At 44.2% G+C, this 25,554-nt stretch overlaps 3 protein-coding genes across 6 annotated transcripts; 2 read left to right on the top strand and 1 right to left on the bottom strand.

Annotated features, from left to right (window-relative positions):
* Positions 1-164: 164 nt before the first annotated feature.
* Ubr1 (Ubr1 ubiquitin ligase) lies at positions 165-12,612 on the top strand. Of its 3 annotated transcripts, none has more exons than NM_001298427.1 (11): positions 165-334; positions 983-1,349; positions 5,124-5,141; positions 5,578-5,912; positions 6,019-6,351; positions 6,416-7,103; positions 7,171-8,332; positions 8,393-8,504; positions 8,572-8,700; positions 8,769-10,167; positions 10,230-12,612. In NM_001298427.1, exons 2-11 carry the CDS (start codon positions 1,172-1,174, stop codon positions 11,348-11,350), a joined length of 5,475 nt encoding a protein of 1,824 aa, NP_001285356.1. In that variant the 5' UTR covers positions 165-334; positions 983-1,171; the 3' UTR covers positions 11,351-12,612. The 3 variants fall into 3 exon arrangements, with proteins under 3 accessions (NP_001285356.1, NP_001245723.1, NP_573184.1); NM_001258794.2 differs by having other exon boundaries at positions 1,125-1,349; positions 10,230-11,899; NM_132956.3 differs by having other exon boundaries at positions 10,230-11,899.
* On the bottom strand, positions 12,610-25,554 carry RhoGAP15B (Rho GTPase activating protein at 15B). Of its 2 annotated transcripts, none has more exons than NM_132955.4 (9): positions 24,946-25,554; positions 19,267-19,990; positions 15,576-17,859; positions 15,390-15,516; positions 14,690-15,330; positions 14,363-14,458; positions 14,174-14,308; positions 13,574-14,097; positions 12,610-13,515 (listed from the first exon to the last, which is right to left on the bottom strand). In NM_132955.4, the coding sequence occupies exons 2-9, from the start codon at positions 19,980-19,982 to the stop codon at positions 13,380-13,382; spliced, it is 4,659 nt and encodes a 1,552-aa protein (NP_573183.2). In that variant the 5' UTR covers positions 19,983-19,990; positions 24,946-25,554; the 3' UTR covers positions 12,610-13,379. The 2 variants fall into 2 exon arrangements, with proteins under 2 accessions (NP_573183.2, NP_001036282.1); NM_001042817.3 differs by having other exon boundaries at positions 12,849-13,515; positions 19,393-19,990.
* On the top strand, positions 20,373-20,880 carry CG13000 (uncharacterized protein). Its single transcript, NM_132954.2, has one exon. It carries the CDS (start codon positions 20,404-20,406, stop codon positions 20,734-20,736), a length of 333 nt encoding a protein of 110 aa, NP_573182.1. The 5' UTR covers positions 20,373-20,403; the 3' UTR covers positions 20,737-20,880.

Here is a 25,554-nt window from a genome sequence, read left to right as displayed (position 1 = left end):
TGGAAAACAATTTCAATTACCATATACATAACTGAATGGCGGAAAATGGATTTCTTATCGATAGCGATTGATGAGCAACTTCGTAGTGTGCACTCACTATTACCGCTCGCATGCTATCGATGTTAGCACGACCAGATATCGACGTACCGTATTGCCCGATAGACGCAGACATAAAACGCCTGCTTATATCGATGACAGTCTTGTTTTTTTGCGTTTAGGTTACGAAATTGGCAGACGAATCTTCGTTGTGCCAGTTGAAATAAGTAGATTTAACTAACAACACAGGTCTAAATTGCTCGTGAATACACCACGAGCCAAACAAAAAAAGAAATAGGTACGTGCAAAAGTTTGGGAAAATAAGAAAACGAAAGCGAAACGCAGTAGAGTGAATTTAAGTTGGTGTGCGTGTTCGTGTGTGTGATTGTCAGAAAGTGAAAAATAAAGAAAAAGAGAAGCTATTTTTTTAAGGTGCTAAGCGCACGTAAAGGCAACCAAAAGGAAAATTGTAGATAATAAACGATTATTATAAAAATATAATAAAACCAAAAATAGTGCCCGTGGCCGTGCATGTGTGTGCGTGTGTTTGAAGTTACTGTTTCTCGCGTTTTGCCATGCGCTCCGTCTCTCTTTTTTTTTTGCTTTTGCTTGCTGTCAAAAATGAAATAAAAAAAATCACAACTGGCTGATACAAAGGAAAAAGTGCAAAGCAACAGCTGCACACTAAGTGTTTCCTCGCCATTCGTACACAAATTTTTCCTCGATTGAATTGTCAGCTTTTGTAAATTTCGACACTGTTGTAAAAATATAATTTCTTTATTAACAAGTAAGTGTCTGTGCTCCAAAACAAGAATCGAAAATTCTTCTACGACATGAGAGCGAGAGCGCAATCGAACATTTTTGTTGTCCCGCATCCTAACCTAATCCCGTTTTTTTTGCTTTTCGCAAAAAACACATGTGACAACCAATGCAACAACAACATCAGCAACAACAACTACTGTCGCAGGAATAGCAAGGACACACGGACGATAGAGAAAGGAAGAAAGATAGAGAGCGAGACGTCCCCATCGCACACACGAACATACACAGCCCCGCTGCAATTATTTTGTTTTTCTCATCCTCACCAGGAAAGAGAAAAAGAGAGGAGACAGTGCGAGTGCAAGCGAGAGCAACGATGGATCGCTACGACATGGAGGACGTCGTTGTGGCGCCCCCTGCCGAGTGCAGTTCGCCGCTCAAGGAGTGGCGCCTCAAGCGCCAGGCGGGCACACTAGACCGCTCCGATATCATCGAGTTCTTAAAGCGCGAGTCTCCCAAGTATTTTGATTACCAGACTAGCGCTACAGTTAAAGGTGAGTCGAGATGCACAGTCATCGCATAGTCATAGTCACAATCCTTGATCGTAGGAATCTGCGGGAAGGGCTAAAAGATCTAATAACTAGTTTTATTGCGCTCGGGAAACAGCTAGTTTCTGGTATGACCCCATACATCAGAACTCAAAATTACGCAGGCAGACCCTGTATAGAGATATTAATGATACATATATAGGCATTGATCAATCCAATAGAAAAGAGTGCAATCGGATTGTTTTCAATTCCAAGAAAGGTTAATTTCAAAAAAAAAGTTTTCAAATAGGATACACCACTTTTTCGATTAAAAATAATGGTAAACAAATAATGGTAACTACCACAATGCCAAATCGATGGGGCGTCAAAAGTTGGCCGAATCCCATTAAAAACTCTCGCTCTTGAATTATCATTATTCGCCGTGTGTTTTAGTACTATTTTTGTTCTGCTTTCGTCTTTTGTTTATTGCCATTGAGCAATTGCACGCTTTTGTTGACTTTGTTGCTGTTCTCACGTTTCGTCTATTTCACATTTCCGCGAATTTGTTTTTCCTCGGCGCCGTGCCTTGCTGCGCCAAGTTTTCCTTTCAATTGGCCAGCCAAGTTTCAAGTTTGCCAGCTCGAAAATCGCCACCTTCTCGGTTTTCTACCTGTCTCGCCTTTTATGCACTCTCATCGTACACTGTGAGAAATCTTCTGATTGAATTAACACAAAAATTAATTCAGGCTCTTTTTCAAATGGGCAATCGAATGTTTCAATTCCTATCAGAGAAGATAGAAGATCTCTAAATACTAGCATAAGCAAATATTTTCATATTCAAGTTCAAAATGAATGACATTTTTTGTGGCAATTTTAAATTACCTGCACTCATTTTGGCCCAGTGTTTGCAAGTTGATCCAACAATGGCTCAAGCCCGGCCTGGCAACAAATGAATTAAGTAAACAAACTCGTTTTGCACCTAATTCCACCAGAAGTGAACATTATCCGAAGCTGGAGGGGCAAATGTGCGACTATTGAAACAAACAAATTGGGAGAATCTAGATTCCTAGGAAAGCACTTGAAGCCTCTCAAATTTGTCGACGACTTTCTGTTAATAAAATATTGATTTAATAGGAAATTGAGAAATAAAACGAGAGGAGTTGCAATTTTCCACGCGAGAAACTATTTGTTTGTATGCCAAGGATGGAAATATACAATACAAAAATATATTGATATTATGACCAATTTGTAAAACAAATAGTAGGTAATGGAAATCATTTCCAGTGTAGCTCCTTCAAGAACCCTCCTCATTTCCCGGCTTCATTGAGTAATCCGTTCTTGTCATAGCGAATATTTTTGCCAATTACTCAAACAATGTTTGCTTTCCGCTTTTGCTAATCGGGTTTTTACCCCATCTCATGGCTCTTATCGTTCCTTATCAGCTGCTAAGCATATGGAGGGCATGGGTACCAATGTTGTTATGTTTCCATGGGCATATACCATACCATACCATACCCCCTGTACATACATATATCCGTTCCGCTGATATTTGCCTGCTGTCTAATTGTACGTAGACTACTATACTCGAATCCCGATGCACAATGACGAATGCCACAGATACAGATGAGGTGGACAGCCGGATTTCGCAGAGAACGGAGACGAATCGCATCGCCAGACTTCGCTGCTTGCCGGACTGATAAGCCAGAGAGTTAAATATTAAATATACAGAAATATGTATTTGGAGGCAGTTTATTCAACCTGCGTTTATCTGGTCCAGGTGCACATCCGCGGAGGTCTTCTCGACCGCCTGACGTGTCCAGTTTTTGTCGATTTTCAGCGTTTATACATATCTCTGGCTGGTTCGCCTTATAGAGGCTATTCTGGTCTCAAAGTGCGAAGACATTTGCCTCGTGTCGTGTGTCTCAATAGAAATGATTCAAACTTGGGAAACTCATGTATTATTACACAAAATTTTTGTACAAATCGCTTGCACATTCTGCGAATTTAGTCTTTCTTTCTTATCTTTGTTGGATATCCACCTCATTCTAGGCGCACACAGATGTCTTGTTTCTTTTTCCGCTTTCGCTCTCGTTTCATTGTGCAAAAGGAGCAAACAGCTGACACATTTTTGGGCATAAATATATATAATATTTTACAAAAGGTGTGGGTGTGGTTGTCCGTATTTATCAAGATTTATATGCCCTCGATCGCCCACCACCTACCCTTGCAGAAATCAGAAATGCTCTTTGTAACGATCGTGTTGCCGCATTTGAGCCTTTAAATTTTGTTTCCTCTTTTCATCGAGAAATTTTCAGTACAACAGTGGGTGCCATAATTAATTTCCATGCTAAGGGCGAATGACCAAGATTTATTGGTTCGAAAAATATGCACAATTCATTGGAAGCTGTAATTACGTATGATGTTTGCAGTCAAGTTTAATATCGTTTAAATTATGCATATATTTTCGATTCAGTCACCTTTTGATGACGTCTTGTTGAGAGTTTAATTGAGTACTTTTGCTAAAAACTTTAGGAAACATTGTATTTACTTTTGTAATTATTGTTTAAAAAGTGATCTTTATATCATATTGTTACACACATTTGATCTCTTTTTGTGATCGTGCCTGTAGAATTGAGTGTACCGCTCCTGAATAATCCACTGTGATTCAGGAACCGATGAGGTGGCCTCTTCTCTGGCGTTCTTCCTCCTGGCATAGTATAGAGGCATTTCTGTATAGTGCATTTCAGTTCAGTTCAGTTCGATTCGATTTCGATTTCTTTCTTTTATTTTCCGCTCCAGGCGCCTTCTTTGTTCCAGTCTATTACGCCTCAGTAAACTGACGCACACGCAGTTTTAAATGCATTTTTATATAGGCAGCCATGTTACCTGGAGATATAGCAAAATGCAGCGTGAAGATTATTTAAAGGAACTTTAAAGTGTACAGGAGGTACTCTGCTAGTTACTTTCAATTTGTCTTTATTGTATGTGCATTGCAGGCAGTAGATATGTATGTACATATGCATACAAATATTTCATTTTTCACTGATAGCCCTACGTTAGATGCGTTGATAATAGATTATATTGTAAGCTTATCGCTCTCTTTTTAGTATTGTATTTTTTTTTTCGATTCTGCGCTGCAGAGTTTTCACATCGTTTGTGGCGACCTTGAACTGCATTTGTTGTAAATTGCTGGCTTTTGTATTTGTATTTGCATTTGAATTTGAATTTGATTTTGATTTTATTTGGTTTCTCTGGTTGCGAAAACTCGTTTAGCCCGAAGGTTTCTCTTGTCTGCGACTGTGGTTCTCTTTTGCGGTCGCCCAGGCCCAATAATATAGCCGCGATCATGATCATTATCACGTTCATTATCCACATGCGGTGTGGTCCGACCTGTTCTAATCATTTTAACGATACTCCATCGCTATTGCATTACTCACGGCATTGAAAAGCAATAAAGCCAGAAGATGACAGTTTGCTAACCCATGAGTCAGCATGTTTATTTATAACCAGTAATTCTAATGTCTTCGAGCCGTCTTTAATCGCATTTAACTAAAAGATTGTGGGCCAACTGAAAAACAGTTTTTTTAGCCAATCAGCAAAGTTATAATTTTCTAAAAGTATCGGACAATATTTTTAAATATATATATTTGTTTTCAAACATAAATTTAGACTTTAATTACTCAACTAGATAAATAAGGATAATAAGACAAGGTCCATGCACTTTATGAAACCTGTTTATAGTCCTTGATGCAATTAAGATTCTAATATGTTACTAACTTTAACAAATTAATTTCCTTTCAGATACCAATGTGATTACTCGTGAGTACAGCACAATTGTTAAGTTCCAGAAATGACTTGCCAACGTTAGGTGAACACCTACCTAAGCCACGGTTAAACTAGAGTCCTGATTGAACAGCCACCACAGACACCTATCCACACAAGGTCGCTCTAATCGTAACCCTTCATCCTCCCCCACTCATTCCCCATTCATCAATCAAATCCAATCCAATCCAATACTATTTCAACTGTGTGGGCTATCTTGGGACAAACTGTTCGGAGTGTGGGTGTAATCACCACGAGCATTGTTGGAGCCAAGGGCCTACGAACACGGAGAACCTGCGCATTGAGCCAGAGATCAAGAGGCTGTTTTGCGGATCTAGAACCCCAGCTAGGCTCTTACTATACTCCGCATTGCGCAACTCATTGAGCTCACTTTGATTCGATTAAGACTAATGAAGCGTGTAATCTCTTCCAGTAAAGTGCATGTTTAAGGAGTCGCTGGCCAAGGAGGAGATCATCGATGTCGTTGTGGAGTTTATGCTGGGCGACAATCCTTCCTCCGCACTGGAGAAGCTCCGACTGGAGGGCAACACGGCCACCGTCTGTGGCAAGGTCTTTAAGAACGGGGAGCCCACCTACAGCTGCCGCGAGTGCGGCGTCGATCCCACCTGCGTGCTTTGCGTCAACTGTTTCAAGCGCTCGGCGCATCGCTTTCACAAGTACAAGATGTCCACTTCCGGCGGCGGCGGCTGCTGTGACTGCGGAGACGACGAGGCCTGGAAGAAGGATCAGTACTGCGAGCTGCATCTGGTCAGTAGCTTGGATTGCAAGACTTTCATAGTTCACTTTAATAAATAAAACCAGGATAACTAAGCAACTAATAATCCGAATTTTTCTGATACCTTCATATGTGCAGGCAAATCGCAAGAATCCGCTGGAGAGCAAGATCCTGACCGACGCAGTACTTGAGCGGGTTGAGATCTGCTTTGGGGCAATCCTCGCCTTCTGCGTGAGTTATCTGGAAATCGAGCCAAACGCCAGTCTACAGTGCCTGGATGGAAACGTGGAAGGCGGCCAAGTGGACGGAGCGCAGTATTGCACTGTGCTCTACAACGACGAGTCGCACACGTTCGACCAAGTCATTCAGACGCTGACCAAAATTGCCAAGTGTCGGGCAAAGGACGCCATGGAAATCGTGGCGGCAATTGATCGCGAGGGACGAGCGGTGGTCAAATGCGATACATTTGAGGTGGGCTAAGAGACACAACTTATCCGCAGGAGCATTATTCATTTATTGCGGTATCATTTTTCAGGAGTGCAACAAACTAAAGGTATCCATCGAGAACCAAATGATTCTGCCGACCTCCCTGGTGTCGACGGCACGCAACAATCAGTCACTCAGGACATCGGTGCTGCACATCGGGGCCGTGGCCTGTCAGCAGTTTGCCCTGCAGCTTCTCGGCTGGTTCCAGGAGTTCCTGGTGCGACACTACCTCTTCCGGAAGACGTTCTCCGAGTTGGTGCAGCGCAAGCAGGAGACATTCTGCATCCGGCACATCCTTGAGTACGACGTGAAGCTTTGGAAGACGGCGCGCACCTGCTGGCACCGCCTCCTGATCTCTGGTATGCTTATGGAGTACGACAACAAAATGATCCTAGCCCAGGAGTTTTCGCGACGCTACGCCACTATTGTGGAGGACTTTATCAGCGATGATCATGATCACGCCTTTTCGATTGTGTCGCTCAGTGTCCAGCTGTTCACGGTGCCCAGCATAGCCCATCATCTGATCGCTCATGAGGGCATCTTTGACAAGCTGCTGCACACGTTCTACCACGTTGCCATCGAGAAGTTCATTCGTAACAAGACGCTGCACTTTAGCAAGAACATCGCCAGCCTCACCTTCTTCAAGCGGGCTAACTACATCCTCTACGATCTGCGATACCTGCTCAGCCTAAAGCCGGATGTGCTGAGCAATGATTTACGAAACGGTTTCCTAGAAGGTAGGCACCGGCAACATATTGAATTTGCAAGCCATTTAAGCTCATTTACCCCATTTGTAACACACAGGCTGCCGGGCTTTGATGCGCGTTCTAAACGTGATGCAGGGCATGGAGTCGATGACCAGACAGACGGGCCAACATATGGACTACGAGCCAGAGTGGGAGTGCGCCTTCAACCTGCACATCAAGCTGGCCACGACCATCTCGCAGGTGATTGATTGGGCGTCCGGCGATGTGAAGCTGCTGCGTAAGCTCTACAAGATGACAATGCGGGCGCTGGTGAGCAACAGCTTTATTGTGGGTGGCGAGAAGGTCATGCAGCCGAAAAAAGTGGCGGACCATGTAGCCAACTGTCTAGTTTACGACATATCAGTGCAGCCGGTATCCATCCACTTGCCTTTGTCGCGTTTCTTCGCCGGAATCTATCTGCACTTGGGTGCCCACGATTTAACGTACGACGGGCTGCAGACGGAAACAGAAGCGTTGAGCATTAAGCTAACGCCCAGGGAGATTATAGAACCGGTTTTGTGCACCCAAGCAATGATCGCCCAGGTGGGCGCAGGACTGTGGCGCCGCAATGGTTACACCCTGCTGCATCAGCTCTACTTCTACCGAAATGTACGTTGCCGCGTGGAGATGCTGGACAGGGACATAGCCTGCCTGCAGATAGGCGCCTCCCTAATGGAGAGCAACGAGTTCCTGATCCATGTGTTGAATAGGTTCAACACGATCCCCTGGTTACAGGAAAACTACTGGTCCCTATTGTCGGGTAATGAAATGAACGATGATATCATTCGAGAGGCGTCAATCTTTGACGAGTTCCTGGAACTTCTGATCGTGATCATTGGAGAACGTTGGATGCCTGGCGTTTCGATGGTGACCGAAGAGGATCGCCTGCGCAAGGAGATCATCCAGCTGTTGTGTATCAAGCCATACTCACACTCGGAGTTGAGTCGCGCCTTGCCAGATGGCAATAGCGGAAATAGCGACAACGTTTTCGAGGAAGTTATCAACACGGTTGCCGTGTTCAAGAAACCCGTTGGAGCCGACAGCAAGGGGGTGTACGAACTAAAGGAACATTTGCTTAAGGAGTTCAACATGTACTTCTATCACTACACCAAAGAGGACAAGTCCAAGGCCGAGGAACTGCAACGGGAGCGCCGAAAGGCCAAGAAGCAGCTTGTCTGCTGCCCGCCACCAATGTTGCCAAAACTAACACCAGCCTTCACGTGAGTCTAAAGAGATCATGTCTTAATCCATACAATCTCTAATCTCCTAATCTATTCTAGACCCATGGCCAACATCCTGCAGTGCCCTGTGTTCCTCAACATCTGCAGCTTGATTATGGAAAGGGCTTTAAATGCTTACAGTCGCAGCTTTACCGAATCGCATCTTCAAAAGGTATTTGTATTACATTAGAACAAAATTTCAATTCTTTTCAAATTGCAATTCGTTTATTTCCCTACAGGTCCTTCACCTGCTGGGTTATGCCATTCAGGAGGAGCTTAGCGAGCACTATCCCTTCTTGAGCTTCTACGAGCGTTCCCAGGAGTACGGAATTCTGGAGAAGTTGGAAGAGCTCGCTCGCTGCCCGAGGGTATGTCTAATCCCTAAAAGTTCAAAGTTCCAAAAGTTTTATTATTTTATTACCTATTACCCGGCCAGTTGGAGGCTCATTATGACTTTGTGCTGTGGACCATCGAGCGCTTCAAGCAGCTGCAGGCCAAGCAGGCTCCCAGTGATGGTAGAGCAGGACCCAGTTGCTCTCAGCAAGGAACCGGAGGGAAATTGTCACTCAGCGCTGAGGAGCAAGCGCGAGAGGAGAGGGAGAATCGTGCTCGTCTAGCCGCCGAGCGTCGAGCCCACATTATGGCCCAGATGCAGAAAGCCCAAAAGTCGTTCATAAGCAGCAATGCAGAAATGTTTGCGGACACCGAAAACGAAACACGCAAGGAGTCAGCATCCACGGGTCCAATGGATTGGGAGGATATTCCCCCCGAGGAAGAACAGGGAGCAGTGGCCCTTGAGTCGAAGGTAGCCTGCTTGGGGCCGGACCGCAAGTTTTATCACGGCACCGATGATACCTTTAAATGCATCCTCTGCTTCGAGAACTGTGCCATTAGCCGTGGGGGCCGGCAATTGGTTAGCTCTGCCTTTGTCCAAACCTCGCGTGTGATCTTCACTACGCCCAATTTGCGTAATAGTCAGAGCGCACTGCACATTAGTTGCTGCGGTCATGTGATGCACTACAGCTGCTGGCTGGAGTACTTCACCAACGAGGAGTTCAAGGAGCTGCGTCGTCCGCACCGCAATCGTGCGGCCCTAGCCCAGGCCGCCAACGTGGAGTTCCAATGTCCGTATTGCCGAACCCTAAGTAACGCTATAATACCGGTAACCGAAACGCTGCCCGCTTTTTCGGCGCCTCCTTCACCGAACGAAAGCTATTTACCATTGGACAGTTTCGTGGAGATCATGAGCACACTGGCCATCGAACTGGGTAACGTGAAGGACCACGAATTGACAACACTTCCAAGTGTGTCCAACATTTTGCGCTTGTCCGGCGTGGTCGGTGGCTTGGCTCAATTCGAGCGGAGCGTGCAGCTCATCAAGAATCCTCCTAGACTGCATGCTGACTACATCGAAGGAATTGAATTCCTTAAAAAAGCCCTGCTAAATACCATGAAGATTCAGCAGTCACATCTAAAGGACCATCCAGCCATCGAAAGTATCGAAATGGTACCCATACTGTGGGACAGCTGCAGCTACACGCTGCAGGCACTGGAGATCTATTTGTACGCGGTCGAGAAGCCATTGAAGGCCGAGCTGTCAATGCGCCACCAGAGCTGTGCCAGGAACTTGGTGAGGGCTTGCTCACGCAGTTCGGCCTTGGAATGGGAAACTGATCTTCCATTGCTTCCGCCGATGCGTTCCCAGGCGGAGTTTTCCTCTAGACTGCTGGATACAATCTTCAATCAAAATGACACCAGTGTGCTCGAGTGGGACTGCTTCCGCGTGCTAGTGCCGTTCCAGTTTGGAGTGCTCAATCTGATGGTACCCGAGAAGGGTAAGTGTGAAAACCATTCATTAACCAGTTGTAAATAACCAGATTGTTTCATAATTGTTTAGGATATAAAACAATCATACCCAGCGGCAGCATGTTCGACTTTTACATCATGCAGACTATGTTCCTGGCCCAGCTGACCAAGGCGGTCCTCTGCTTTGACGTGGAGAAGGAGAAGGCCAAACGAGCGGAGAAGGCGCCCAATTCTGAACTTACACAGTTGGATTACATAGAGCAGCTACCGTCACGGATTCGGGACAACATGATCGACTTTTATCGTCGCTACAATATCCCAGCGAGAGTGCTGCAGAAGACTAAACAGAAACAGCTGGTGGAGGAAGAATCGGAAGAGAATCAGGGTCATGGGCAAACAGTGGTGATACCCTGTGAATCGCATCATTTGGCCCTTCTTCTCGAGTACGTGCAGCGACAGATGAGCTCGTTCCTGCGCTGCTCCTGTCTCTTCTATCGCTTTCTCACCGATGTGGATTTCCCAGACACATTTCCCACAGATCAACCGGATCGCTTTGATCTGATGTGCCAGTACTTGGGCCTGGACCCCATGCTGGGTGTCTACTTTGACATGGAGACGGTATACGCCACCATGATGCACTCGTTTGCCTCGCATCCTCACATTGACCGTGAAGTGGAACAGCGTTGTCAGCCTGACGCCCGTCGTTCCCTTCAGGTGGAACCTTGCCTGCGCCCGCTGCCCCGCTTGAAGGTACTGTGTGATGACTTCAGCGATTTGATCAACAGCGTCTCGGACATCTTCTGTCCGAACAACGAGCGCGAAGAGATGAAGACACCAACGATGTGTCTGATATGCGGCTTAATCCTGTGCGGTCAGTCGTACTGCTGCCAGCCAGAGCTGGGCAAGGTCTCGGTGGGCGCATGCACTCATCACGCTCACGCTTGTGGCGCCGAAGTGGGCATCTTTCTGCGCATTCGCGACTGCCAGGTGGTGTACCTGGGCCGTGGCAAGGGGTGCTTCGTCCCGCCGCCATATTTGGACGAGTACGGCGAGACGGATATGGGTCTGAGGCGCGGTAATCCGCTGAGACTGTCCCAGGCGGCTTACAGAAAGATCTACCTGCAGTGGCTGGGGCATGGGCTGCACGGCGAGATCGCCCGTCTGAACGACAACGCCAATGTGGCAGCGGCGGCGCAGTGGCATCACATGTAGTCCTCCGCAGGCACCGAGAAGGAAGCAGAGGACAGGCAGCAAAATGGAAATGGCGGCAGTCTATGTGATTATTACATACTAACATTAGGAGAGCCTATTTTTACGTCTAAGCATTTTACTACTTATCCGTTTTGGAGAAGCGCTCACTCATCCAGCGAGCCAACCATGCACCCAGCCAGCACCTCCATCCCACACAGTCAACGACACCAGCCACGAACACGCCATCACCACACAATCCTGTCCAGCGGCCCCCAAGCGGCAACTGTAACCATTGGTTGATTTTCTTATTAATTAATATTAATTGATAACAATATTCTTATTACTTTTTTGAGCTATCGTTAGTAAACTTGTTGATAGTTTGAGCGGCCCAGTGCCCTCCTCTAGTTATATATATGTATGTGTATACATATATGCATATGTATATATATATATATATAATCAAATGCTAAAAAAAATATAACGATTAGGTTAGATTTTTGCCAGCACTTCGAATGTTGCCGCGCAGCAACTAAAGGAAGAAAATTACTTTAAAATAAAGGAAAAATAAGTATTTCCTGCTCTCTCCATCTCTCACTCTTGGTCATGCAGCCCCACTCGATGTATATATAGTCCCGAACTTTGAGTGCCGATCCTAACCAGGTTGAGATATTTTTTTTTTTTTGGCGTTTGTTGAGTTTTACATTTAGTTAGTGTAAAAATATTGATACCGATTAAGAGTACGTCCAAAATTCGTAGTCGCGCCCCATCCCCTTCCATACCTAACCCACCTCCCTCCACCACCCATCAAACATCACACCTCCATATCCGCCCACCAACCACCTACGCACACACTGACACCTACAGACACCCTCTCTTTCAGAGCCCTGTTTGACATCCATCTCACTCTAACCCGAGGAACTCGATAATATTAGTCAAACCATGTTTACTTGATCAATATACTTAACACCCTATACGACTATATATTTACATAATAACGAGCGTATATATATAGACTATATGTATATATATATATATATATATATATATATTTTATATACATACATACATATATATAATATATATATATATATATATACTATAGAAACATAACACGCATATTTCTTTTTATGTATTGTACAACAAACAAATAAATCGACTATGTATGTGAAATTCAAGCAAAAAAAACTAATGTTCTCGAAAAACATAAATCGTAAGTGGATAATGAAACAGAAGCAACACAAGAAACAACAGAAATAAATGCAACATTTTAGTGATATTCAAGTGTGCTTGCGTTTTTATTGGGTGGCTTTCCAAAAGTCTAAAAGTTGTCGGAATGATTATATATTTCATCTTAATATGAAAGCTGCGATTGCTTGTCGATTGCTACCCTTGTGAAAATACGAAAAATTGGGTCAGATAAGGGATAAAAATCATTAACTTTCAGTTGTCAGTGAGAACTGGTCTATAGTTCTACAGTTGCCTCAGTAATTTCAAATCAATAAACTGAACTTGATAGTTTAATTATATAGAAATATTCATTAGCAAATGAATTTTATTAATTAAATGGTTTCAAATGTAAGCAAACATTGAATAAATGCGAATCCAATTAGAAACATATACATATGTACGTATAAAAATTACATTAGGCTTTTAACGAAACCTTTAATTAGCCTAAAATTTGCTGCTCGGTGTGGCTGTGCCTAACTAATAGTTAGTATACATATCTATCTACATATGTAGATAAACACTAGATATGTCAGATATCGAGCTATGTTGAAGACAAAGGGCATATACTTAGATATACAATCGATTTTTCTTAAGCTTATGTACAATTTGGTATTTGATCAAACGTGATTATTTACAGAAAAAGTGTAAAAAAAAAATATTTTTTTCTTGACTAATTTGAAATATTGGAAAATTCCCGAAATTGTTCGTAAAAATATTGCTAAACGTATATATTCCCTAATATTGCGAATAAATTCAGAATATCTACAGAAAAATGCACAAGACGGCGGTTAAATCTATGTTTGGCAGCTGGGAGAGGGCACTTCTACTTGATGATGATCTCCGCCGGCGGCAAGATGTTGTCCCTGTACAAGCAGTACCAGATGCTGGAGTACCAAATGGTGCGGTCCCCCCACTCGCTGCCCGCCAGGACGTGGCCAATGAAGGGCGCATCGCGCGATCTGTTAGGAAGGATGATATTACACTATTTCATTTCAGTCAAATATGATGATGTCCCACCTCATGATCTGCGCCTGAGTACGCTCCACAAAGGTGATGGCCCAGCTCCAGGGAAAGTCGCGTTTTCGCTCGCAGCCCAGGTACGCCGTGCTGCTCTGCAAAAAGATCTCCCGCACAATGGTTGTTTTGTCATTCTTGTCCTTCTTGGACACCACAATCTTTCCATCCCGCAGCTCGCACTGAAGCGTTTTAAAGGTTTTCGTCCTGGAGTCGGCGAATCGCAGCTCCTTGCCGGGCGTTACGGTGGCCAGATTTTTCACCGCTCGCTGGATCTCGCGCAGCATCTCAACGGGACGTACCACCAGGTAGTTGTGCTTGCGATCCTCCTCCGGCCAATAGGACCAATTTAGAATGACATCGAACACCTTGGTGTCATGGTGAAGAGGACGCTCTAAGCTGTCGTTCAGGATAACCTCGTACAGGGTCAACTGATGGGTGGGCAGCTGCATCTTGGCGGAGTATTCGCGGCACAGCTCGTAGGCTGTCTTCGTGGGCGATATGGTGGCATTCACTTGCGTCTTCTCCTGCTCAAAAGAAAGCCACAAAGAGTTGGTAAAAAAAACATATATTTTATCATTATTATATTTAACGAAAACCCACCTCTGTTTTGTTTTCAGGATTGGGATTTAGGCTGATCCAGATCTTTATGTCCCCGGACTGCTTCACCGCATCCTTAAGCGTTTCGGCGGCCGCATAATACTTTTGCAGACATGCCAGCATGGCCTGCTCCCGTTTCTAAAAGGAGTATGAGTATATTTTCGTATGTATGTATATTTTAAATTAACTCACAATTTCATCGGCACTGCAGGGGAAAAGATTCTTGTAGAGCACTACTAGATCGCTGAGCACATCCGCCTCCTTTTGTGAGTAGATTAGCTCGTCGCTCTGTGGATTTAATTTTAATTTAAAAGAAAACATAAAATTTGTTAACACGAAGACTAATCTTTAAAATATAAAAAAAACCTACAATTTTAAAGCATCAGTTAGGTACTAATTCTTCTTGATATATGTATGTATTGTATATACTTCATTGTAAATCATTATACTTTATGGTTGTACGAGTAGGGTAATTTGTAGAAATTTCGCTTATATCATATGGAAATTCAATGACTTTACCTTCTTAGCCAGCAGCGTGGGACCCCAGATCATGGTTAGGTTTTGGACACTCATCTTGTTCTTGGCCTGCTGGGAACTAATGAAGACCAGATGACCCACGATTCGACGTAGTGTTTCGCGCTCGATAGCTGAGAGACGGGCAAGTAGCTCCCGATATATGGGAATCTTTTCGCTGGCCACCGCCAGCTCCGTGACGAAGACAAAGCTGTCCGTCAGCTTGCCTAGCAATCGTTCGGGTAGATCGCGCATGAAGCGCTTGAGGACATTGGCCACATCGTGCTCATTGTATTCATTTCGGGTGATCTCCACATTAAAAGCGTCCGCGCGGAAGGCGCTCATCAGCTTGTGCATGGAGTTCTCCGATCCGGACTTGCGATAAATGCCCTCCGACATGGAGCCGTGGATGTACACAAAGTTGATGCACTTGTCCACAATGACAGGCACATCGTACCGCGTAAGCTGTTGATCGCCCAGCGAGAAGCCATTGTTGTGGGCCACTTCGCGGATGATGTGCCTCCAGATCTTTGTCTCGCGGGCAGAACTCATGATCATGTAGACCGCATACGGCGGGCAGTCGATCATCAGCATGGGACCGCTTTCCACGTGCAGATTGTCAATGGACTCGTCACTCTCCTTTAGCACTGTTTCAAAATATGGGTTTAATGGAATTTTGCGTGTATTAGTTCAAGGATCACCTCACCTATGCAGCGGGCTTTGCGCAGATCCATCTTCTCCACGTTACCGTTGGCCTCGCTTACGAAGATCAAACGTCGCTGGCTCTTGCGGAGCACCAACCAGGTGCCGCTCCACTCCGAGGTGATAGAATTCTGCAGATTAATGGCATATGCATCCTGTCCAGCTAAATCTATCTAAAGAAAGTACTCACCTTAAGGTAACACCATCCAGCACGATAGTAGTGACAAGTGTACTTCACCGGCAGGCTGTTGGTCAAGCTCTCGAGGATCTTTTGCATCCAGACGCCGCGTTCCGACTCCTTGCCCACGCCATACAGATGCGAGACACGCTGCTGCTTCACATTACCCGACGAGCTGCTGGTCATTAGAAGATTGGGATTGGATGACATGGCATCCCCCGCACCATTTCCGTTCTTCGGCTGTGACGTGGTTATCTCGAAGCAGTAGAAATGAGTAGCCGTGTCCGTGACGCGACTATTGCTCACGCATTGCAGCGTGGTGATCGTGTCCAGGGGTATCATTTCCCTGGGCGTCTTCATCTCCTGGTCGAGGAACGTCTGAAACTGGCGTTCCCTGAGTATGGCCTTGCGATTCTGCATCTCCTTGAGTATATCCTCCACGACACCGGATGGAAAACGCACCAGCGGACCCTCGTAGCGGATTAGCAAAGGCGATAAGCTCGGTCTGGGCACCATTTGCAGGGCCACGCGTACGTCGGACTGCCGCTGATTGGCTCCCCTGAAGCTGGCCTTTCGTTTCATTGCGTCCATTTTCAGTTTTACATTGGAGATGGCATTAATGGTTTGACGGAAGCGGGAGCCGATGGTGGAGCGATTCTCCTGATTGCCGGCGGCATCCTTGCTACCTCCAATGGCTTCTAGGTATGTGGGTGGGCTGTCGCCCTCGATGGGCGGCGTAGTTTTAGAAGTGTTGGGTGTTACATCAGAACATGATGCCTTATCGGGCACAAACCAATTGGTGCGGTTCCTTGAGGCACTGGCCAAGTCCACTGGTCCACTGGCCTTATTTGCCGACTCCGGCATTCGGCTGAGATAGGGCTTTGCCCGCTCCTGGTCCGAGTCCAGCATATTCTCCATGCTATCACTCAGCAGACGGGCATTTTGGTGCACTATCTGCGGCTGTTGGGGCTTAGGTGATGTGGCGGCACTCGTCGTGGGCTCTTCTTCGGAGGTGCACATGCTCACATCGTCCTGTTCCGCCTTCACCGTGCCGTAGGTGTCCTCCTCCAGCAAATGCTCGAGCAGCAGCAACTCATTGCTTTTGTTGGACCTGGCCAGGGTCGAACACTTGCTGCTCAGTGGATCGAACTCTTCTATGACGGCCTGCGGCAGGGGAACCCCGCCCACAGCTCCTTCGCAGGCATCCAACTCCGAATCCTCGGTAATGCAGGCCAGCTGCTGCTGCTCCGCCACCTGGTTGGGGGTCAGTACATTGCTGCGACTGCTCCCTGCTGTGGCCATTTCAAAGAGCTTGCCGTATGTGGCCTCCTGATTGGCATACAACGGTTCGGGCGAGGAGCTCCCCTCCTGTTCCTCATCCCTATCCTCCTCCTCGTTCTCGTCTTCACCGTAGAACTCCCACGAATCGCTACGTTCTGGTTTCGGTGTCTTGGTCTCCGCCTCAGCATTCTTGGCGGAGATCAGCAGGGATTCCTCGCGCTCTGCGGCCGCTGCAGCCCGATTGAGTTCCTCCAGCTGGGCGGAGTCGACGGGCGGACGTCGCAGTTCGATGTGTTCATAGTTCTTTCGACGCTTCTGGCGCACCGGCGGCTGCAGTGCATCCATGCGGAACTGCTCCGGTTGCTGGGAGAGGCGGGGTGGAGGAAAGGCAGGCATGGGCAGTCGCGGCGACTCGTCGCCATTTGAGGAGCTGCTGCTCAGCTGCCGCTGGTTGCGCAACTGCACCAATTGGGCAGCCTCCTGGGCGAGATTCCTAGACATTGGCGAATCACTGGGCGAGGGTCGTGATCGCAGTGCCTCATCGTAGCTGGGCGGTTTGCCTTGCGTTTTAGGCACCTCATAGCAGCCGTCGTCCTCCTGATCCGGATCCGGCCGCAGATAATCCTCCTTTTGCAGCTTCGCATCGTTTTCACGCAGATCCGGGAGACCACCGTTTCGGTTCAATGGACTCGAGAATTGGATCGTGTTGAAGACCTCCGTACTGGGCATCGTCTGCCGCCTGTCCAGATCCATTTCACCCGATCCTCCTGGCCTTCCGCCTATGCCTATATCCGCCTTGTCCTTATTCCTGCCAAGACTGAAATTGGAACCGAATCTCTTGCTGGCGTGCTTCAAACTCCGGCCAGCATCCGCTCCGATGTTGCTAATGGCCTCCGTGGAGCTCTTGAAGTTCCTGTCCAGTCGCTTCTTGGCTCCCTTGGCCTTGAACGTAATCCGCTCGCCGATGGCTTCTCCCAGTAGCTTAGATGTGGTGCCCAGCGATCGAAGCAGGTTACTAGGGAGTTTAACGAACACAATCTATTAGATATTTTAATATTTTGGTGCTAAAGACTATTCCATTCCCTTTTACGTTAGTGGTTAAGATCCAAGAAAACAACAAGCTAAAAATGTTAGACCACAAAAATCTTTGTGTTCACGGGGAGAGATCATTTCAAAGATTGAATATGGGAATCAAAAACACCAAGGAAACCCCAAACCAAAACACAACTTATCTTTCGAAGAACACCAAATGAAATCCTTGAAGGATTTCCCATTATAAATTCAATACTTAAATTTAAAAAAATTCAATATATAAAGAGAGAATGAAACACACACCAAAACCAATACAATCCTAAAAAATAAGGAATGCTTGCAAGTTACTAATATGCTATAAGATATCTTAATAATTCTATACAATTAAGACTAAGGCACCCGACAATACCTTTCCTATACACAATTCCCTACCGACTGATCTTGAAAACAATTGTCGACCGCACAAAACTCAGATTTCGGTGTGAAAAACGATCTTAAGACTTTCCGCTCTACTATTTTTAAACAATTCCGCTTGTCATTGATCTTGAACAGACGCCGGGCTATTTATAGTGACGAATCCCTTGATGGGCCCATTTATATTCACGGTTGGACAGGGCGGCGGAAGTGATCTTGGGGAGGCGTACCTCGAAATAGAAGGACATGGAGTTCCGCAGGGAAGTACATAAGTAGAAAGGGATGCTTTCAAACTGGGGGCCATATTTGTGACCAAATAATGATATGTAAATGATTAGTGAAAACAGCTGTTTCCTTCAAAGGAAGTTCTAATAAATCGTTTTAGCTCTAACAAACTAAGAATTGTGGCTGTTAAAAATTATTTATCTAAATTCAAAGTACCCACAGAAAAATGCGAACTCTGTGATAAACTTTCGATAAGAAATGGTCGCCAAAAAAAGGCTCAATAAACCAGATAGCAATTCTAGCAAATTTGTATAGCAATGCCGAAACAAAAATGTGATTATTTTACGATGTGTGTTTTGGCTTCAAATGTTTACCTAAACGCAATAACATTTTGCTGTTTAAAAAATTATTGTAACCACAACCGCAAACTAAGAAAACATTTATCAACGTTGAAAAACTTAAAAGTGCAGTGAAAAAAAAAACATAAAACTGTGTTCTTTTATAGCAAATTTAAGAAGCTTATGTAATAAAGTTAAAAGTGAAAAGGATTTCGAAATTATTTATCTCTGTGCATAAACTTTTTTTTAAACATTTTGTGCTATCTACAACCAAATTTACTACCCAAAAATCCACTTATTAACATATATACTGTGTATTGTTAGCTTCCATTTCACAGTAAAAAAAGTGGTAACCCATCGGAAAACTAAGGAAAGTGCAGGACAAAGGATAGAAATGATGGTCAATGGTTTACTTGTCATCGTCGCCATCTTGGCTGCCGGAGGACTGTTCTGCGGAGGAGGACTCTGCCTGTGGATGGTGCCCGTTTGGATCCGGGTGATCCGACTGCGGAATGGATGAATCGACGGCGTCTACGTACCCGGGTGACTGCGACTTGAACTTGCCGCTGTGGGAGCTCTCGCTGCAGTCTAGTGAGGCGTTGGACGCGTACCGCGATCCTTCCCGATCCTCGTCAGCTTTGCCTGGTGTCTGGACACTGGTGGTGGATACCTCGCTGCAGATCGAGGATCGCTGGTCGAGCAGGATGTTGAGTGGCTTGGGGGGAATCTGTGGCGCCGCTCGCAAAATCCTCAGGGGCACCTCATCGTCCGGATCCGGATAGGAATCCTCCGGCTCGCCCGCTGGTGGCAATCGTTGGCGTGGAGCTGGCCTTGGTGTCGCATACACCGGCTCCTGGACATTCTCATTGGCATCCGGACCATAGATCGGCTGCTGACTATCAGAGTTGTTCTCCTGCAGGATCAACTTGTTTTGTCCACTCGATGGCAGCTTCTTTTCCGCACAATTGCCGTGCAGATTCTCCGCGTTTATGTTGAGTTTCTTAATGTTATTGTGGTTGATATTGTTGCTGGGACTATTGGGCCTTCTGATCTCGATATTCTCGTAGTTGGCGGGACGCAGCTCTGGATAGAGGCGACGGGGAGCGGGCACAGGACGCGCCTGCTCCATGGTGGAGCCTAGAGGATAGAGATAGAAAATCGTGTTAAACTAATCATAACAAACTGATTATAACCGAAGGCATGCATTTTTACGTGATACATAATACCTGAGTAGATATGAGAATTTGACATTTTTAATAGAAAATGATCTAGGTAAAGCGAGAAAATCCTCTCTATCCCTAAGGAACATAGGTAACCGGGTTATCCTAACATCTTTGTGACTTATTGTCCTTAAAATATACCTGATTAGGATAGCCGAAGGATTAAAGCCCTGTGAAGTTATTTAACCCGTAGATTATTTAATCTTACAGGTATCCCCTTGGAATTTCAGTAGTGACCTGCTTGAGTTTCACAGGTAACGTCTTGTGCTATATAAATCTTGAACTCCGCTTGAAACCTCACACTTCTCAACAGTTAACTGAACATTCGACATGTCCATTAGCCTCTCTGAATTCTACCAATCCTCACTGACTTTCTGGAGCCATCTGATCCATATACTGCTGCAGTTCATCCAGACCAACTGCTGGAATCACATCACACAGAAGGAGCAGCAGCAAGAGGAACTCAACGAACCCTGTGCCATCTCAAAAACCATGGACGCCTTCGTGGAGGAGCAGCAAAAGCGGGTGCAACGAAAATCCCACGAGTACGCCAAAGTGGAGCTACTGCATCGCCTGCTTGTCCAGCAGCAACTGCAGGAACTGGAGCAGCGCCGACTCATCCGATTGGCTCTGGCCAGGAGGCGACTGGACTACTCCAATTAGACTAGCCGTGCAATTAGCTCATAATTTATTTAGATTTATAATTTACGCTTAGATTATGCCCAAGTATTCGCAATTTTTAAGTGGCCACATAATTAAGTGCCAACGAGGCAAGTGCAAATAAAAAATGCAGAGAGTGCGGAAATTAAAGACACGTGTTTGCATTTCTTCTCGAACGACCAACAAGGTTCGCCTCTTCGATCATCATTAGTTTTTCCCCCACTCACAGATGCGCTTTCACTTTCCGCTTTCAAAGTCAGCGCTTTTCAGTCGATTATTTATTCAGTTGGATTGAAACAGAGATTTGAATAAACAATACGCAAACTGCCCGAGTGCAATTATCAGCACATTTTCAACGGCGAGCTTAGAAAGTCTGATAGAAAACTAAAAAACAAAGATAAGTTTGAGTTTGAAATTCAATAAACAAAGTTTGCAGTTCTGTGGAATTTTGTAGACCATATGCCCAAAGGATGTAATATGACCATTAATAAGTTGCTTTTGGGTTTACTGAAAACTAAGCAAAACGCTGTTAGTACTTAAGTAACCACACACATATCTATTACTTGAGGGAATGGGTATGCAATAGTCGAGCCATAGGACGGCACTGTGCTCTCTGGTTTTTGCGTTTATATGATATAGTAGATAAAAGCTTAATACACCCAACTTACTCCCAAGCATCTGGCATTTGAGAGTTGTTTACATCACTGCTCCATTGATGATCTTAATTTCTTGGGCCCTCCCATTGCTACGCTTTCCTTCCATTGCAATTCCCTGAACTTTTCAACTCTCGACAGCGTCTAAAGTGGACCAGACCCCACCAGATCGGATGGGATCGGATTGGATCGTTTGGCATGGGATTGCAGAGAGTGGAACATCTGGGCATGCCGGGAATTGCTGTCGTTGTCGCTTAAGTGGTCGCCCCACTTCAAATGGGAGTTCTCCTCCACTCCAGCAATAGTTCACTTCCCTCGGCCTCGATGATTTTGTTTATAAGCGTTTAAAGTTTAAACGAACCCATTGTTGCGGTTATTGTCGCCGGGCACTTCTCTTTTTTTTTTTTTTTTGCATATTGCGCCGGATAAGTTGGATGAATGAACTTGATGGATGACTCACATTAGAGCGGACCCTATATTATTTCCCGGGAATATCAGCTAGACCTACTACTACGCCGCCTGTCGTGTCTCCCCCTCGATGATTAATCGAATTTCAAATTTTACGCTCTCACACTACGGGGTATAATATATATATACTCGAATCGACTCGTATAGTAAAGCGAGTGCTGACCAAATGAATCAATTGTTTTGCCACACACAATCACGAATACGAATCCACATTCAATTACCCAATTCTGTGACCATGTGGACTATATACGTTTTATCTGCGTTTCATAGACGTAAGGCATTCTGGTTTTAATTTTTATATGAAATTTTGAACTTCTTATTGCACTCATTTCTCATAAGATTTAGGTATTCAGATTAAAACGATCTTGACTCTCTGCATGTAACAAAATATACAAGACATATATTAACTATTTGCTCTTCAATTATTGTCACCATAGATTTGACCGAAATGTGTCACACTTTCGTGTGGTGAGATACTCGTGAATTGTACCCAGTGCATATAGATAGTATAGTATAAAACACTCTCTATATACACGTTCTGTCCAGATATCGTTCGTATTTATAGTGGCTGGGCAAAAAGAGCGATAACAATGACGAGCCACCCAAGAGTGATAATTATATAGAGCTGAGTGCCAGTTTACATTATGAATGACCGGCCATAGATGGTGGTGTGGAAATCCTGGGGATTATATGGTAAAATTGATAGGCAAATCAAAACTCTGGATCCATCAAGGGCAGCAATAAGCAATATCCATATATGATAAATATAAAACTTAAAATCCAGATACTATTTTCTCAAAGGCATTATTTCAGATGAAGAGGTTTGAGTTTTGATAACGATAAATCCATTGAATACTTGGAGTGCCATTTAAGCCAACTTTGATTTATGTGTATATACATATGTATGTATATGTATGTATCATATTTCGCTGCTGTGATCCATTATTTTGCGCAATTATACGATCTAATAGGGCTTACTTCCGTTGCGATAATATTTGCCCAATCCAAAAATATATATATTCAAACACATTATATACATATATCCGTGTGCAATATGAAAACGCTTGGACTTAATTCATATTTATATGTTTGCATGCAAATAAAGTGATGCATTCATGCGCATTTGCAATTGGATAGTCATTTATTTATTCGCATGAATCACTTGCGTTCTCCCCTTGCGTTTTTATGCTTTTCTTCTTTCGTTGCATTGTTATTTTGCTAATTACAGCAGTTTCCATGGACCAAGTGCAATGGCTATATGATAGTGCACTGCGAAAAAAAAAACGTGCATCTAGTTTGCATGTCAACGACTGTGTACTATTCTCAGAGTGTTTGATAATTAAATTGATAAGAGTTTTGATAGTACTTGGGATAATATTGCAATAACTGAAGTTGCAAGTACAGAAACAGATATAGAGAATGATATTTTCCCTGTGTATATATACGTATTCTCTGATTCTGATTCACAGACTGTGTTTGAGCTTTGTTTTTGTTTATGTTTATAAGCGCGATAAGAGCGGCGACAGTAAAAATAAGCTGAGTTAACTGTTCGTCCCTCATTCCGGGATCGTATTCATGGTGCAAAATGTACAAAAACTGAAACTGAACTGGAGGAAATGGGCACAGATAGTTCCACACTCGACTTAACGCTTCCATGGCCCCAATTATATAAGACCAGGGAGTGCGAAGAATCGGAGAGCCAGAGGGGGGCAGTGTTGGGTTAAGCGATCTCGCGACTTGCGACTCGATTTCCAAGTTGTTTGACAGCATTTTTTGTCGTATGTAAGTTGCCATCGATTTGTGATTTGATTTATACACAGAGAAACGAGAAGACAGGTAGAAAAAGAAGAATCCACAAAGCGATCGTTAGAGGGTAAAGGAAATCCCAGACACTTGATTACCTGGACTATCGCGAGGAGAATACTAAGCGTGCAGCTATGCCGTTCATCTGTAACTCTTTTTGCCAACGAAATACGTTTAAATAAGAATCTTTAGGTGTACCTACTGAAGGGTTACAGATTTATGGTCATTTACCATATTGTTTTGACAAACCTTTAGTTCACTTGATGTGTTCCAATTGTAAACAAGAAAAAGCTATTAAAATAAGTAAGAGATGATAGATTACAGCTCTTCCCATTTAATATAAATATAATGCACATAGAGTGAGCAGCTAACATTATCTTTTAGTAATCATAATGTTTACGGATCATAGATACATTAGGCTCTAAAAATCCAAATATTTGTCAACTCACGAGTTTGTTGTATTTCACGTACCCCAACGAACTTATGCATAGTGTACTTTATTTATTACCATAACTAAAAGATCTTGAGAGGCTTTTATTTATTTAGCCCAATTTTCGGACTTATCGCCTGGATTGATCGATTAATTTGGTTATTGATTCTTCTGCGAAAGTCAAAGGGAAAAGCGCATCCAATCGGAGAATGTGTGTCGGCTGTCTTAATATGTTTATAATTGACTTAATTGCCAAACAATTAAGAACAGCAACAAAATGTGTCAAACGATGGAAAGAGAGAGAGAGAGAGGGAAGAGCGGTGGAGAGATGGAGCGAAGAAGCGCAACAGGTGACACCTGTCCCGCTCGCACAGTCTATCGCTAAATGGGAGCGATAAGCAGTTAGAAGCGAAATATATGTGTGTCAAAAATTATCATACATACAAATGTGTACACAGCCATAGTGGTTTTATAAATTTAGGAAAAAATATCATTATATTGCATAAAACGCATAGGTGGCAAAAACACTAAATTAAAATATAATACAAATATATAAACATATACTAACGAAATGTTTTTAAACATTTCAAAGTATAATGATTAAAATTCACAATGTTATCAATATTGCCGTATTTCGCATTATTTATATTTGATTTATTGTAGATATTACTATTATTTGGCACATAGCTGTCACTAAAAATTATCAGCCAACTAACACAGACACACAGCCCGTATGTAAACACGGATTGATTAGAACGCATTGAAGAGAGAAGAGACCATTGAAAATCGAAGCCCGCAGAAAAAGAGATCGCAAAGAAACTGCGGCTTTCAAATAAAAATAATAAAAATCGCTTTTACCTTTCGCTTTTTCCTTGTTAAAAATTTCGTATGCAGTTTCTGCGTGGTCAACTTAACTTCGTTTTATATTCACAACACACACAAACACAACCAGAGCACAACAATAAAAAACGAAAACAAAGAGTGTGAGAGAGAGGGAGAGAGCGGTGGGCGAAAAGCAAAGTCTCTGCTAAATTGCTAAGCTGATTTCCCACACATATCGATATTGCACTGATATTTTACTGCCGCAACTAGTTGACACATTTCCACAAACATTTCGGCCCAGTTTACTAATATTTGTTTATTTATTTATTATTCTTGCGGAATGAATCACTTGCGGAATGTTTCACACACACATACGCGCGCGTACGCATTGTTTGCATCTGTCTCTCTCTCTCGCGCGATCGATGTCTTTTTTTGTTGTTGTCTCCAAAAGGGAACAACAACTATTCGCTAAACAGAAGTTGACAATTCGCGGATGGAAAAGTCATGACCAGAACAAGATTCTTTGTTTTTGTCCCCAATGCCCGCTTTCCGAACCGGATTTTCCGATCCGAACGATCTGCGACCGATCGAAGAATACAAATGCATAATGTAATATAACGGGGCGCGCCTAGTGTGACCGTTGGC

The sequence above is a fragment of the Drosophila melanogaster genome, chromosome X, assembly GCF_000001215.4.
Source record: "Drosophila melanogaster chromosome X".
NCBI classification, from domain to species: Eukaryota; Metazoa; Arthropoda; class Insecta; order Diptera; family Drosophilidae; genus Drosophila; species Drosophila melanogaster.
Note: the sequence above shows the minus strand (reverse complement) of the source record. Positions and strands in the feature narration are given on the sequence as shown.

Excerpts from the sequence above, each read along its gene's own strand:
- Ubr1 (NM_001298427.1), top strand. The coding sequence starts at position 1,172 with ATGGATCGCTACGACATGGAGGACGTCGTTGTGGCGCCCCCTGCCGAG. Across the intron at positions 8,333-8,392 it reads AAACTAACACCAGCCTTCAC|ACCCATGGCCAACATCCTGC; the intron begins GTGAGTCTAAAG and ends AATCTATTCTAG. Across the intron at positions 10,168-10,229 it reads TCTGATGGTACCCGAGAAGG|GATATAAAACAATCATACCC; the intron begins GTAAGTGTGAAA and ends ATAATTGTTTAG.
- RhoGAP15B (NM_132955.4), bottom strand. The coding sequence starts at position 19,982 with ATGGAGCAGGCGCGTCCTGTGCCCGCTCCCCGTCGCCTCTATCCAGAG. Across the intron at positions 15,331-15,389 it reads GCGCAAAGCCCGCTGCATAG|TGCTAAAGGAGAGTGACGAG; the intron begins GTGAGGTGATCC and ends ATTTTGAAACAG. Across the intron at positions 14,309-14,362 it reads CCTGCAGTGCCGATGAAATT|AAACGGGAGCAGGCCATGCT; the intron begins GTGAGTTAATTT and ends TACTCCTTTTAG.
- CG13000 (NM_132954.2), top strand. The coding sequence starts at position 20,404 with ATGTCCATTAGCCTCTCTGAATTCTACCAATCCTCACTGACTTTCTGG.